Below are 16,327 nucleotides of genomic sequence, written 5' to 3'. Positions count from 1 at the left end.
GTGAAAGTCAATCACGCAAATTGCATCATTCTTGTCATACCCAACTAAATCAGGGTTGAGAAGCTGGGTGGTAGCACTCTTGAGTACAAAAAAAAAACCAAAAAACAAAAAGTTTGCTCCAAGAATGTAATTCTCTGCAAAACTGACTGCTGGGACTGCCTGCTCTAACCCAGGAGCAGTTTTATTTACAGCTGCTGAGATAACTTGCTGCAACTCTAAGACGAATTTTGCCCACTAATCAGAGCTTACCATCTCTCCAAACCCTTACTAGTGCCAATGAACTTTCTTGAAGAGCAATGTGTAACATTTCTCTCTTTAATAAAACCTCTAAACTTCTCTTCTTCAGACATACTGAAGACCACCTGGTCTATGTATATATCCCAAATTGCAAGTCTTTTTCCAAATAAAACATTAAATTTAGAGATTCAGCTCTAGATTTTTACTTTGACTTTGACAATCCTCATCCTCATTTTGTTTATGACCATCCTAGTGGCCACCATTGTTCTCTTCCTCTTCCTCCTCATCTTCTTCTGAGAGCAGACCCTTTGGATGGAGTCTTAGGATTCTACTACAAATAATACATCTTTGAGAAGTTCTCTATCAGGTTATATATTTTTTTTATTTTTTATTTTTTTGAGACAGAGTCTTGACTGTCACCCAGGCTGGAGTGCAGTGGTGTGTTCTCGGTTCACTGCACCCTCAGCCTCCCAGGTTCAATCGATTCTCCTGCCTCAGCCTCATGAGTAGCTGGGCTTACAGGTGTGCACCACCATGCCCAGATAATTTTTGTATTTTAGTAGAGATGGGATTTTGCCACGTTGGCCAAGTGGGTCTTGAACTCCCGACCTCAAGTGATCCACCTGCCTTGGCCTCCCAAAGTGCTGGGATTACAGGCGTGAGCCACCACGCCTGACCTATTTTTAAATGTCAAAGTGCATTAATGAATGCAGTTGTATCTAAATTAAAGTGGCTCATATAAAAATTGAGGAACTACCTTACCGTTTTCTCAAAGTATTCACAATCGTGTTTGGATATGTCACTTTCCCTGACAATGTTTAATACAAGCTAAATAATTCTGCCCTCCAGGCTGCTTCTACTGCTGTTCGCCTAGAAGCCAGAAAAAGGAACAAACAGTGACTCTTGGAGCTCATTATTATTGTGAAGAAATTGCAGATGAAAGCTTGGAGTTTTTTCTGAGTGAGTAAATAATTTATCTTGGAATAAAAATTTAGACAAAAAGAGATAAGACGAATATACAGTTACAGGCTTCAAAAATAGATATTTCTCACATCAATTTAGTGGACAATTATCCAAATATATTAAAGATTGTGCAACAGTATGGGAATCTATTTATGATGGATTAAAGAGTGGAAAAGACGTAATGTAAAATTATATGTATTTGATGAAAACAATGTAAAAAATACACCACAGAAGAACATATGCATAGTTGATGAGTTATGTAAGGATGGTGGTTTCTAATTTAGTTACAGTGTCTTCAGAGAACATGGTTTGCATGAACCCTGTTGTTACTTGTTGAGAACTGCACTGCTTCTATTCAGTGGTCAGGTTTTATAAATATTCTATGTGTGCTTAGAAAAAACATACATTTACTATTGGGCACAGGGTCCCTTCTCCATGTGACTGTTAGATCAAGCTTGTTAATTGTGTTCAAATCTTTTTTTTTTTTTTTTGAGATGGAGTCTCACTCTGTCACCAGGCTGGAGTGCAATGGTGCTCTCTTGGTTCACTGCAACTTCCACCTCCTGGGTTCAAGCGATTCTCCTGCCTCAGCCTCCTGAGTAGCTGGGACTACAGGCATGTGCCACCACGCCCAGCTAATTTTTGTATTTTTAGTAGAGACGGAGTTTCACCATGTTGGCCAGGATGGTCTCGATCTCTTGACCTCGTGATCCGCACCCCCTCGGCCTCCCAAAGTGCTGGGATTACAGGAGTGAGCCACCGGGCCCGGCCAAAATATTTTATAGCTATACCAATTTTTAGTCTGATATAGAACATTATGATGATGTCTGAAATCTTCCCTTATGATTGTGGTTTTGTTTTTTTTCTGTTTAATTTTTGCTTTCCCTTTTTTGCAGCTATGTTATTCAATTTATACAAGTTTAAAACCATCATGGTTTCTTGATTAGTTGTTCCTTTCATTATCATGTATTATCTCTCTTTATGCCTAGTACATGTTTTGGCTTAAGCTATATGTTTCCTTGCTACCAGTACAGGTGCTCTTCAACTTACAATTCAAAACCACCATAAGTTGATATAATAACTCAGTTGTGAGCTGAGAAGCATACTAAATTCCTGTCATTTTTGTACCATCATGAAGTTGAAAATTAGGTCAAACTCTCATAAATTGCAGACCATCTATATGGGTACACAAATGTTTTGTTAGTATTTGCTTGCTATAACTTTTCCATTTTTTGCTTTCAATCTTTCTGCAATTTTATCTTTTAGATGTGTCTATTATAAACAAGACACGGCTGAGTCTTCCACACCATAAATTTAGACCATTTTCTTTTGTTTTTATTGCAGATAGATCTGAAATGTTTTTGGTCTTATATTGTACTCCTTATAGTCATTTTTCTATACTTTTTCTCCTTCCCTTGAGTTATTGATAATAAGTTTAAGTTATTGATTTGAGATCTTTTTTCTTTCTCATATATGCATAAAAAACTACAAATTTTGCCCCAAGCTTTTCTTTAACTGCATCCTATAAATCTTGATATCTAGTACTTTCATTTTCATTCTGTTCCAAATATATCTGATCTAGGACTTGTATCCAGAGTATGTAAATAATTCTTATGATTTATTAATAAGACAACCCAATTAAAAATTGGGCAAAAGATTTGAATAGAAGATGTAAGAATGGCTGATAGGCACATGAAAAGATACTCAATATCTTAGTCATTAGGAAACTTAAGATTAAAGCTATAATACGACCATTTCACATCCACTAGGATGGCCATAAACAAAAAGACAGACAATAATAAGGCTGGTAAGGATGTGGAGAAATTGAAACCCTCATATGTTATTGGTGGAAATGTGAAGTAGTACAGCAACTTTAGAAAACAGTCTGGCAACTTCTGAAATTTAAATGTAAATTGCCACGCAACCCAGCAATTTCGCTCCTTGATATATATGCAAGACACATGAAAATATGTGTCCACACAGAGACTTGTATGTCAGTATTCACAGTAGCATTATTCATCATTACTAAAATATGGAAACAACCCAAATATTCATCATATTCATGAAACATTGAATGGATGAAGAACATTTGGTATGTTAGCACAGTGGAATATTATTCAGCAGTGAAAAGGAAGAAAGACACTACTGTTACATGCTATACATGACAAACCTCAAAAAAGTTGTGAACTGAAACAAGCTATACGCTAAAGACTATATATTGTAGGATTCCATTTATCTGAAATGCCCATAAAAAACAAATCTATAGAGACAGAAAGCAGACTGGTGGTTTCCTGGGTTTGGGAGTGGAAATGGGATTGACAGCAAATGGCACGAGGGATCTTTAAGGGATGATGGAAACTGGATTATGATAATGGGCATGCAACTTTATAAATGTCCTAAAATCATTGAATTGTATACATAAAATGGGTAAATTTAATGGTGTTATACCTCAATAAAGCTGTTCTTTTTGGAAAAAACAGCTAGTGAACTAGACTAGCTCTGCACTTTTTTAGAAATGATTTCTTACATCCTGTGCCTAGATGGCCAATATTAACTCAAGAAACTAATGGACATAGAAAAATTAAATGTGCCTCAAAACACTCAAGATGAATACAGCAGTCTTCAATAGTCAAAGTCATGTCTATTCCAGAGAGAAAAGGTCCAAGTTCAGTGGCTTGAACCTTGTTGCCTTCCACAAAAGGAAGCAGTTGGAATGAGCTTTGCCCCTGGTGACACTCTTCCTTGTCACTAATTAACCAGCTCTATAGGAAGATTGCTCCACCAACACCCTTCTCTGCCTGGAGAGACATCTGGCCAAGTTCTGGTGAGCAGGAAAAATGTCTACTCGTTACCACCAAGCTGCTAGTGATAGTTACCTGGAACTTCTAAAAGAAGCTACCAAGCGAGATCTAAATCTTTCAGATGAAGATGGCATGACTCCCACTCTCTTGGCAGCCTACCATGGGAACCTGGAAGCCCTAGAGATAATCTGCAGTAGAGGGTAAGTTCAACCCAATGGTTTCCGTTGGAAACAGTGTTCACAGTAGGTTTAATAGCAGCAAGAGTCAGGGACGTCAATACAAATACTTTATCCTCTTTCTAGATTGTCTAAATGATTGGATTTTTAGAGAAAGAGAGAAAACTATGCCTAGAAATGCTCTCTTTTCTCACTGAGGACTGGCAATATGGGAGTGGCTCATCCCTTAGCCCCAATCAGAGGGGAGACTCTGAACTCTAAGGCATTATCTGCATGGGAAAGAGGGAAGATATTTTAATTCTATGCCTTTAAAAATGCTTTTCATGAAATTTAAATAGTTTTCTCTTTTAAAAGAGGCCATTGTTTTACTTGGTTTTAAGTTGTCAACCTTGGTTGGAACAAATGACAGTTTTTAGTTTTGTTTGTTTGTTTGTTTATCTGTGCCATCAAAATCCCACAGCCTTTTATTAACTTTCAATCCCAGTGCAAGCTCATGATTTTTTTTATTTTTTATTTTTGAAACAGGGTCTTGCTCTTTTGAGTGGAGTTGCTGGCTCTACGAGGAATCTTTAGCCTGTCTTAGCTCTATCACTTGTTTGGCTAGTGGATAGACACACACACACACACACACACACACACACACACACACCTACCATCTCTTTGCCCAGATTTTAATGGAGGAGTCAGCTAGCTCCTCTGCTTGTTCTGCTTCTTATCAGAGGGCTAGGTTGTGTTGGCAACCGTAATGCAAGAGGGTAAAGAAAGAGAAAAGGACAAGGTAAATAAAGGAGCCAAGTGAATCCAATTCAATATACTCATTTATTCAGTATCTGTTATGTGCCAGCTACTTATCTCTTAAGAGATATTTTGCTAGCCACTGGGCACACTGTGATCAACAAGACAGCCACAATCCCCATCATAGCGATCAGATTTGAGAGGGGAAGACAAGACATCTATGATATGTGTGTGTGTGTGTGTGTGTGTGTGTGTGTGTGTGTGTGTTTGCTTTGAGACAGGGTCTCACTCTGTCACCCAGGCTGGAGTACAGTGTCGAGATCATAGCTGACTGCAGCCTTGAGCCCCAGGCTTAAGTGATGCTCCCACCTGAGCCTCCCAAGTAGCTGGGACTAGAGGTGTGCACCACCATGCCTTGCAATTTTTCTATTTTTTGTAGTGATGGAGTTTTGCCATGTTGCCCAGGATGGTCTTCAACTTATGAGCTCAAGCGATCTGACAGCCTTGGGCTCCCAAAGTGCTGGGATTACAGATGTGAGCCACTGTGCTTGGTTCATCTATGATATTTGTTACAAAAGGGGAAACAGAGGGCACTAAACAGGCATTTACCTCAATCTCAGGGGTGAGGGAAGGCTTCCCTAAGGGGAAAGCATTTAAGCTGGGATTAGGAAAATGAGAACAAGTTGGCCAGATGAAAGAGTGTTTTCCCTAAGACGGAAAACTGCGTTCTGAGAACTAGAGAAGCTGAATATGGCTGGACGTGGCTCAAGTAGGAGTGGGGTCAGGGCAAGTGTGAGAGATAAGACCAGATCACAAACAGCCTTGTCAACTCTGGTAAGGACTTTATCCTAAGGGCCCAGGAAGCCATGTCTTGGGTTTATGCAGGGAAGTTTCCGAAGTAGATTTATGTTTACAAAACTCACTGAGGTAGATGGATAACAGTCGGAGAGAATGTTTGGGGACGTTTTAATGGTCGAGATGAGTTGGACTAGGGTAGTGACATTGGGAATGGGAAGATATAGTTGGATTTGAGTGGCAGTTTGGATGTAGAATCAATAATGATTGACTGGACGTGAGCAGATAAAGAAAAAGGAGGGTTAAGGTCCCAGGTTTTGGATGTTGACACCCTTTATTAAAATAGGGGACATTTAGGAAGAGTCAGAAGAACCCAGGATTGGGAGAGTTCTCGAGTTGAAGATTGAATGAGGAAGTGAGTGAAGCAGATCTTCCCCATCTCTCTTGTCTGATTAAAGCTTTCTTTTCTCAGACACATCAATCCCCATCAGCCAGCCTTCTCCAGTCATCTCATCTCTTCTCCTACGCAGCCTAGGGTTCCCCAACTTTCTCCATCTACAGAAAGTCTACCTCCTTCCACAAACTGCAAGATGTCAGTTACTTTAAAATCAATGTATTAGCCTATTCTTGCATTGCTATAAGGAAATGCCTGGGCCTGCATAATTTATAAAGAAAAGAGGTTTCACTGGCTCATAGTTCTGCGGGCTGCACAGGAAGCATAGTAGCTTCTGCTTTTGGGGAGCCTTCAGGAAGCTTCCAATTATGGCAGAAGGAAAAGACATCTCACATGGCAGAAGCAAGAGCAAGAGAGCAAGGGGAGAGGTGCTAGAAACCAGATCTAATGAGAACCCACTATCATGAGGACAGTACCAAGGGGGATGGTGCTAAACCATTCATGATCCAGTCACTGCCCACCAGTCCCTACCTCCAACATTGTGGATTACAATTTGATTTGAGATTTGTTCCCCACGAAATCTCACAGATCCAAACTGTATCAACCACTGAGTTTGTCCTCCTAGAAGAGGGTGTGGGGTTCTTCTCAGTCAACAGAGAGCTCTTGTTCCATTTGAGGACCAATTTGAACAGTAATGCTTAGGTGTTCTCTCTCTCTCGCCTGTGAAAGCATTAAATATTCTCTGACAATCACTGTTCTGCTGGTCTTTATTTCTTTTTTATTTTTAATAGAGACAGGGTCTTGCTTTGTTGCCCAGGCTGGTCTCGAACTCCTGAGCTCAAATAATCCTCCTGCCTCAGCCTCCCAAGGTGTTGAGATTACAGGTGTGAACCACAGCACTCAGCTTGGTTCTGCTAGTCTTTAATTACAAAAGTTACATGAGCTGAACCCAGAAAATTAAACCTTACATATGCACACAAAACATGAAGAAAAAATGTCCTATAATGCCATGCTACTAAGATGTATATAGTTCTCTCTATATATAATATAGTGTGTATAAATACATTTTAATATTCTTCTGTAAATTTCAGGGACTTTGTAGGACTCTAGTCAGCAAATACATTTCTTAGCCAACCCCTCTCCTGGACGCATAGTTTGTTTTCCCTAGTTTGAATAGTGCTATGATGACTATCCTTGTACATAAATCTTTGCTGACATTGTCTTTTTTTTTTTTTTTTTTTTGAGATGGAGTCTCTCTGTCGCTAAGGCTGGAGTGCAGTGGCATGATCCTGGTTCACTGCAACCTCCACCTCTCGGGTTTGAGCAGTTTTCCTGCCTCAGCCTCCCAAGTAGCTGGGACTACAGGCATGCACCACCATGCCCGGCTAATTTTGTATTTTTGTATTTTTCGTAGGGACAGGGTTTCACCATGTTGGCCAGGCTAGTCTTGAACTCCTGACCTCAGGTGATCTGCCTGCTTCGGCCTCCCAAAGTGCTGGGATTACAGGCGTGAGCTACCGGGCCCGGCCATATTTTCTTGAGAATAAATTCTCCAAAGTGAAATTTCTGGATCAATTTGCATTTGTGTTTGTCCATTTGTACTGCTATAACAAAATACCTTACATTAGGTAATTTATAAAAACCAGAAATTTATTTCTTACCATTCTGGCAGCAGGGACATCCAAGATCAAAGCACCAGCAGGACTGGTGCCTAGTGAGAGCCCTGTCTCCGCTTCCAAGATGGTACCTTGTTGTTGCACCCTCTGGCTGTGTCCTCACATGGAGGAAGGGAAGGAAGGGGCAAAAAAAGAGGCAAATTCCCTGTGTCAAGCCCTTTCATAAGGGTGCCTAACCCCATTCATGAGGGCAGAGTCCTCATGACTCAATCATCTCCTAAAGGCCACACTGCTTAACGCTGTTACATTGACGATTAAGTTTCAGCATGAATTCTGGAGGGGACACAAACATTCAAACCATAGCAGCGTATGTGCAATTTAAAGACTTTGTGTGTGTATAAATGGACATGTTGTCCTTCAGAAAGTGAGTACCCATTTTGGCCAACATGATAGGTCCAAAATGATATATCAGGCTAGGTGTGGTGGCTCACTCCTGTAATTCCAGCACTTTGGGAGGCCAAGGCGGGCAGATCACTTGAGGCCAGGAGTTCGAGGCCAGCCTGGCCAACATGGCGAAACCCTATCTCTACTAAAAAGACAAAATTAACATGGTGTGGTGGTGCACACCTATAATCCCAGCTACTCAGGAGGCTGAGGCACAAATTGCTCCTGAATCCCTTGAACCCAGGTGGCGGAGGTTGCAGTGAGCCGAGATCAGACCACTGCACTCCAGTCTGGGCAACAGAGTGAGACTCTGTCTCAAAAAACAAAACAAAGAGAAAATGATATATCACTGTGGCTTTAATGTTCTTTTCTTTGGTTACTGATGAGTTCGAAAATTCTTTTTATGCTTAAAAAGAATTGGCCATTGGAATGCCACTTTTGTGAACTGTGTATTTATAACCTTATTCCACTTTTATATTGGGATTTTCAACATTTCTCCTTGATTGATAAAAATGCTTTTGAAAGTTAACAATATCAACTCTTGTCATATAGGTTACAACTACTTTATAATACACAGTTTACATTTTTGACAACAGATTTTTAAATATAAATGTAAACATAAATATATATATTTGTATATAAGTCTATCAATCTTTGTTTTGTGATTCTAACTTTGAGGTCATGACTCAATATTGACTGATCCTTTAGTGCTATTTTTAGTTTCATTTGTTATTTTAAATACTTTATATAATTTAAGATCTGAATTATGATCTAACTCTGCATTCTCCAAGTGGCTACTCATTTGTTCCAACACAATTGGTTGTTACAGTATATCTCTCTCTCCACTAAATTGACATGGTAACATCATTTCTTTCAATGTAGTATCAATATCCAGCCCCCCATTTGCTTATGTTAATATTTATTAAACACTGGCTATGGGTGCAAATATTCTTCTAATCTTGCTTTTCCTAGTCCTTCCTTCTCAATTCCTGTCTTGGATCTAGTAGATCTCAGATTTGTTTTCTTGCCCTCAAAAGCATCTCAGATCTGCTGTGTTGAGTAGACCTGACGTAGGCTAAAAAAAAGAAAAAAAAGTCTTGTGAGGTCCCTTTTTGACCATAGCTAATCCTGGGAACCAGTGTGACGCCAAATTTCCAATTAGATTTAAGAAAATTGAAAAGGGAAGAAAATTACCATCTCACATCAGTCAGAATGGCTATTATAACATCAAAAAATAACAGATGCTGGTGAGGTTGAGAAGAAAAGCGAACACTCATACACTGTTGGTGGGAGTGTAAATTAGTTCAACCATTGTGCAAAGCAGTGTGACAATTCCTCCAAGAGCTAAAAGCAGAACTACCATTTGAGCCAGCAATCTCATTACTGGGTATATACCCAAAGGAATATAAATCCTTCCACTATAAAGACACATGCCTGGATCACGCCTGTAATCCCAACACTTTGGGAGGCCAAGGAGGGAGGGTCATTTGAGGTCAGGAGTTCAAGACCAGCCTGATCAACATGATGAAACCTCATCTCTATTAAAATAAAAATACAAAAAATTAACTGGGTGTGGTGGCGCATGCCTGTAATTCCAGCTCCTCAGGAGGCTGAGACACAAAAATTGCTTGAACCCACAAGGAGGAGGTTGCAGTGAGCCAAGATCGCGCCACTGCACTCCAGCCTTGGGAACAGGAAGACTCCATCTCAAAAAGCAAACAAACAGACAAACGTGCACGTGAGTGTTCATTGCAGCACTATCACAATAGCAAAGACATGGCATCAGTCTAAATGTCCATCAATGACAGATTGGATAAAGAAAATGTGGTACATATACTGCATGGAATAGTATGCAGTTGAAAAAGAATGAGATAACATCTTTCTTGGGAACATGGATGGAACATGGATGAAGATGGAGGTCGTTATTCTTAGCAAGCTAATGCAGGAACAGAAAACCAAATACCACATATTCTCACTGATAAGTGGGAGCTAAATGATGAGAACATGTTGGCTTAGTGCCTCAGTGACAAAATAATCTACAACAAACACTCATGATAAGAGTTTACCGATATAACAAACCTGCACATGTACTCCTGAACCTAAAATTTAAAAAAAAGAAAATTAAAAATTGAATTTAGAAGCTAATCAGCTATTGAAGTCCATTCCAGTCTGATGATTTAAGAGTTTATCTGTCATTACCTGATAGACAATCCTATAGCAATCATTTATATAAAAACTCTGGCTTTGTTAGAAAACTATTTTCTTTTCTTTCTTTTTAAAATTTAAAGATGGAAAGCCATCATTAACATGTATTTTCCTGCACTAGGAAGCATAATGGCCCAATTACAAAAAAAAAAAAAAATTCATTTTACCTTTAAAGTGTATGAAATTTCTTGGTTTTATTTATTATTATTATTATTATTATATTATTATTATTATTATTAGGATGGAGTCTTGCTTTGTCGCCCAGGCTGGAGTGCAGTGGCGCGATCTCGGCTCACTGCAAGCTCCACCTCCTGGGTTCACGCCATTCTTCTGCCGCAGCCTCCTGAGTAGCTGGGACTACAGGCGCCCACCACCATGCCAGGATAATTTTTTTGTTTGTTTTTAGTAGAGACGGGGTTTCACCATGTTAGCCAGGATGGTCTCGATCTCCTGACCTTGTGATCCGCCCGCCTCGGCCTCCCAGAGTGCTGGGATCACAGGCATGAGCCACCGCACCTGGCCAGTTTTATTTTTTAAAATGGAAACTAGACTTTTCCCCGCTGCGGATTCTTTTTTTTTTGAGATGGAGTCTTGCTTTTGTCGCCTATCCTAGAGTGCAATGGTGGGATCTTGGCTCACTGCAACCTCTGCCACCTGGGTTCAAGTGATTCTCCTGCCTCAGCCTCTGGAATAACTGAGACTACAGGTGCCCACCACCACACCTGGCTAATTTTTGTATTTTTAGTAGAGACAAGGTTTCACCATGCCGACCACGCCGGTCTGATTCTTAAAGAAATACGTACTTATTGTAACATTTCACATCATATTGAATAGAATTGATAAAGTAAAAATTACACCAGTTCCCACAGTCATCAACATTTGGGTATATATCCTTTCAGACTTTTTCCTCTGAGTACATGCAAACACATGTACATTCTCTCCCTTAAAAAGACAATCATATAAACTATACTGAAACCTTCTAATTATTTAACAATATATCATGGACCATTTGCACTTAAAAGTTGAGATCCATGCCACTATTTTATTTTATTTTTTAATAATTTCAACTTTTTTTTTTTTTTTTTTTTTTGAGACAGAGTCTTGTTCTGTCGCCCAGGCTGGAGTGCAGTGGCATAATCTTGGCTTACTGCAGCCTCCACCTCCTGGGTTTGAGTGATTCTCCTGCCTCAGCTTCCCAAGTAGCTGAAACTACAGGTGTGTGCCACCATGCCCAGCTAATTTTTGTATTTTTTAGTAGAGACAGCGTTTCACTATATGTTGGCCAGGCTGGTCTCAAACTCCTGACTTCAGGTGATCCACCTGCCTCGGCCTCCCAAAGTGTTGAGATTACAGGTATGAGCCACCACGCCAGGCCAATTTCAACTTTTAGATTTAGAGGGTACATGTGCAGGTTTGCTACGTGGGTACACTGCAGGATGCTGGTGTTTGAGGTATGATCGATCTCATTACCCAGATAGTGAGCATGGTATCAAATAGTTTTTCAACTGTTGCCCTCCTCTCATAGTCCCCCATGTCTGTTGTTGCCATCTTTCTGTCTGTGAGTACCCAATGTTTAGCTCTCACTCATAAGTAAGAATATGTGGTATTGGGTTTTCTGTTCCTGTGTTAATTTGCTAGGGATAGGATAATGCATGCCACTATTTTAATGACTTCATGGTATTCTGTTTTATGGTTTTTGTTAGTTTGTTTTTGAGATGGCTTCTCACTCTGTCATCCAGGCTGGAGCACAGTGGTACGATCTCAGTTCACTGCACCCTCAGCCTCCCAGGTTCAAGCAATTCTCCTGCCTGTCTCCAGAGTAGCTGGGATTACAGGCGCATGCCACCACCCATGCTAATTTTTGTAGTTTTAGTAGAGACGAGGTTTCACCATGTTGGCCAGGTTGGTCTGAAACTCCTGGCCTCGAGTGATCAACCCACTTTGGCCTCCCAAAGTGCTAGGATTACAGGTGTGAGCTACTGTGCCTGGCTAGTTTCATTATTTTTATTAGTTAACAAAAATTGTATATATTTATGGTGTACAACATGATTTTTAAAAATATGTATACATTGTGGGATTAAATCTAGCTAATTAATATATGTGTTATCTTCTACACTTTTTGTGATGAGAACATTAAAGTCTACTTGGTAGGCAATTTTTAAATATACAGTGTATTCTTATTAACTATAGCCACTGAGCTGAGTGGCTTATCATGATGGCTCATGCCTGTAATCCCAGAACTTTGGGAGGTTGAGGCAGGAGGATTGCTTGAGGCCAGGAGTTCGAGACTAGCCTGGGCAACATAGCAAGGCCCCATTTCTATAAAAAATAAATAGATTAACTAATTAAAAAACTATAGTCATCATGTGTTACAATAGATGTCTTTTACTTATTCCTCCTGTCTCACTGAATTTTGTATCCTTTGACCAACATCTCCCTAGTCTGCCTCTCCCTAGTTATCACCATTCTACTTTCTGCTTCTAGGAGACTTTTTCTTTTAGACAGAGACTCACTCTGTCACCAGGCTGGAGTGCAGTGGCATGATCTTAGCTCACTGCAACCTCCACTTCCTGGATTCAAGCAATTCTCCTGCCTCAGCCCTCCCAAGTAGCTGGGACTACAGGCGCCCGCTACCACGTCCAGCTAACTTTTATATTTTTAGTAGAGACGGGGTTTCACCATGTTGGCCAGGATGGTCTCAATCTTTTGACCTTGTGATCTGCCCACCTCAGCCTCCCAAAGTGCTGGGATTACAGGCATAAGGCACCGCACCTGGGCTCTAGGAGACTTTTTTAGATTCCACATATAAGTGAGATCATGTGGTATTCATTTTTCTGTGCCTGTCTTATTTCACTTAACATACTGTCCTCCAGGCTCATCCACGTTGTTGAAAATGACAGGATTTCTTTGTTTCTTAAGACTGGTTAGTGTTCCATTGTGTGGAGCGACTGTGTTTTCTTTATCCATTCTTCCACTGATGGACACAGGTTGATGCCATAATATATTTAATCAGTTGACTATTCATGATGCTTAATTTGAATCCAGTCTTTTTCCTGTTATAAGTAAGGTTGGGAGGAACATTCTTGCTCATTCATCTTTGCACAAAGGTCTTCTATTTCCTTAGGACAAATTCCTAAAGGTAGAATTGTAGATTCAAAAGAGTGCCTCATTTTAAAGACTTTTTGTGTATATTGCGCCAGGAAATTTGAACCACTTTCTGCTTCTTCCAGCAGTATTTCTTTTCCCATACTCCTGCCAAAACCAAGTATTCCTATTCTTTTTAATCGTTGCCTATCTGATTGGCAAAGGGCAGAGTATTGTTTCAATTTGCATTTCTTTGATTATTAGTGAGTCCAAATATTTCTTCTTATGCAGAAAAACATTTTTGAAAGAATAGTTGTTTTCTGAGAACTTCACAAAAAAACAACTTCAGGAGGAGAAATTGGAATGGAACAGATGCTCAGAGTAATTTAAGCAAATTGCCTACTTAGTGACAATAGTGCTAAGCCAGCTTTAAAAATTAGTGCCCAAATGCACTGATCTACCAAAAATCAAGGGATAAATGGGTTATTTGAAATCTCTTCAGTGAGTTTCTCTTTTGGGGAAAAGGGGAATAGAAAAAAATCACACTAGACTGAGCTTAGCCCAAGAAAACCATAGAGCATCAATGTTGAACTCAGATGATCAAATGAGAGAGACCAGTTTGCCACCCGGGCAGTTATATGCAATGGTTCTATCAAGAAATGTGAACAATGATAAGTAAGGAATTTAAAAGGACTCCATGCAACTTGTCTGTAGAAAATATTTTCATTTAAATTGTACATCAATTCGGAAATGTGTCTGTAAATAGAATTTTTGCAAGTTTTTGTTTTGTTTTGTTTTGTTTTTGAGATGGAGTCTCGCCCTGTCGCCCAGGCTGGAGTGCAGTGGCGCGATCTCGACTCACTGCAAGCTCCGCCTCCTGGGTTCACACCATTCTCCTGCCTCAGCCTGTCGAGTAGCTGGGACTACAGGCAACACGCCACCAGTCCTGGCTAATTTTTTTGTACTTTCAGTAGAGACGGGGTTTCACCGTGTTAGCGAGGATGGTCTCGATCTCCTGACCTCGTGATCTGCCCTCCTCGGCCTCCCAAAGTGCTAGGTTTGCTGGTGTGAGCCACCACGCCCGGCTGAAGTTTTGTGAATTTTAATAGCTTAAAGCCACTAGGAAAACCCATGAATTGTCTTACAGTTTCATCTGTAAATCTGGAATTTTGCATTTGAAATTTTCTCAAAAGAAGACCCACCTTTGGGCTCATCTCAGGTTTACTGTTCTTCCTTCTGTCTTGAAAGCATCATTCTTAAGATTCAGTGAAATGGGTGCAGCCGTAAGAAAAAAAAAAAACAATGAGATCATGTCCTTTGCAGGGACATAGATGAAACCGGAAGCCATCATTCTCAGCAAACTAACACAGGAAGGGAAAACCAAAGACCGCATGTTCCAACTCATAAATGGGAGTTAAACAATGAGAACACGTGGACACAGGGAGGGCAACATCACACACTGGGGCCTATTGGGGGTGGGGGGCAAGGGGAGGGAGAGCATTAGGATAAATATCTAATGCATGAAGGGCTGAAAACCTAGATGATGGGTTGATGGGTGCAGCAAACCACCATGGCACATGTATACCTGTGTAACAGACCTGCACGTTCTGCACATGTATCCCAGAACTTAAAGCAAAATAAAGATTCAGTGAAATGGGAAAATTCCACCACTCTGTGGTCTTAAGCATATACATTTAGCCCAGACATCTTAGTGCCCTTCTGCATCCCTCCCTCCTGCAGCTCACCGCTCCCAATAATTTTGTTTTCAACTTATCCAATCCAAGGATAACTTCAGGCAAATTTAATCAGTATGTTTGTGTTTCTGTTTATAGTAACGTCTTGGGTGTTTTACAATCCCTCTTTGATGTCTAGGATACTTCAGGAGTCTTTTGCATCTAGTGTTTATTTAAAATAAAAAGTGAAACCACGTGTTTAGCGGGGAGGCACAGCGGTCCCTTAAGATGCAGGTCTGTGCCAAGGTTGAAGGATCTCCTTTCATCCCAAACAATTAAATCAGGCTGACTGACCAGAGCCTTCTGGAAACTGGCTTCCCAGCAAAACGATGTTACTTAATATTTGCTTTCCTTAGATTTGATTTCATTTTCTTTCCTTTTCCACTCTTCTCCCTTACCCCCAACTCCACGCACTCTGGTCACGCTGATCTATACTCCTGGTTCTCCAAATATGCCTTGTAATATCAGCCATCTGTGCCTCTGCTCACACTGTTCTCTCTGCTCAGAAGGAGGTTACCAGTTGCCAGCTTATGGGCTGGAGCTGGTCCACAAATGTGTTTTATTTGGACTTTACTATATTTTTCTTTTAAATTGGAGCCAACACTTAAAAATCACAGAATTTCTCATGAAATTCTGGATTTGTGGCTTCATTTGAAAAATGGGAACTCTGGCAATATTGTTTCTGCTTTTATTCAAGGGAGCTGAGCTGTGGCTGTCCTTTCTAGGTGGAGTATGCTTTTAACTGTGACTTCGTTGACAGAACAAACTTGGCCCCATTCAGTCACTTACATGACTTGCTTGGCCTCTCTGGGTTGGGTTTGAGACTTCTGCTGGGACATGTGGGTGACCCAAAGGAGAAAGAGACACAGGCGTTGCCCTTTGGGGCATATTATCCAATTAAGGAGACAAGACATAAATATTTGTCAAAACTATAAGTGATTGATTGATTGGTTTTTATTTTTAATTTTTTTGAGACGGAGTCTCGCTTTGTCACCCAGGCTGGAGTGCAGTGGTGCAATCTCAGCTCACTGCAAGCTCCACCTCTCAGGTTCTCCTGCCTCAGTCTCCTGAGTAGCTGGGACTACAGGTGCGCACCACCATACCTGGTTAATTTTTGTATTTTTAGTAGAGATGGGGTTTCACC

General features: G+C 40.4%; 1 protein-coding gene across 1 annotated transcript in view; it reads left to right on the top strand.

The window, feature by feature from the left end:
* Nucleotides 1-1,106: 1,106 nt before the first annotated feature.
* Nucleotides 1,107-16,327, top strand: part of ANKS4B (ankyrin repeat and sterile alpha motif domain containing 4B) — a 28,005-nt gene continuing 12,784 nt past the window's right edge. The window contains exons 1-2 of the mRNA XM_033217789.1: nt 1,107-1,197; nt 3,961-4,201. Coding sequence (XP_033073680.1) covers nt 4,038-4,201 — 164 coding nt within the window. The 5' untranslated portion in view covers nt 1,107-1,197; nt 3,961-4,037. The remainder of the gene's footprint in view (nt 1,198-3,960; nt 4,202-16,327) is intronic.

This window comes from Trachypithecus francoisi, unplaced genomic scaffold, assembly GCF_009764315.1.
Source record: "Trachypithecus francoisi isolate TF-2019V2 unplaced genomic scaffold, Tfra_2.0 Lachesis_group10, whole genome shotgun sequence".
Taxonomy (NCBI): Eukaryota; Metazoa; Chordata; class Mammalia; order Primates; family Cercopithecidae; genus Trachypithecus; species Trachypithecus francoisi.
Note: the sequence above shows the minus strand (reverse complement) of the source record. Positions and strands in the feature narration are given on the sequence as shown.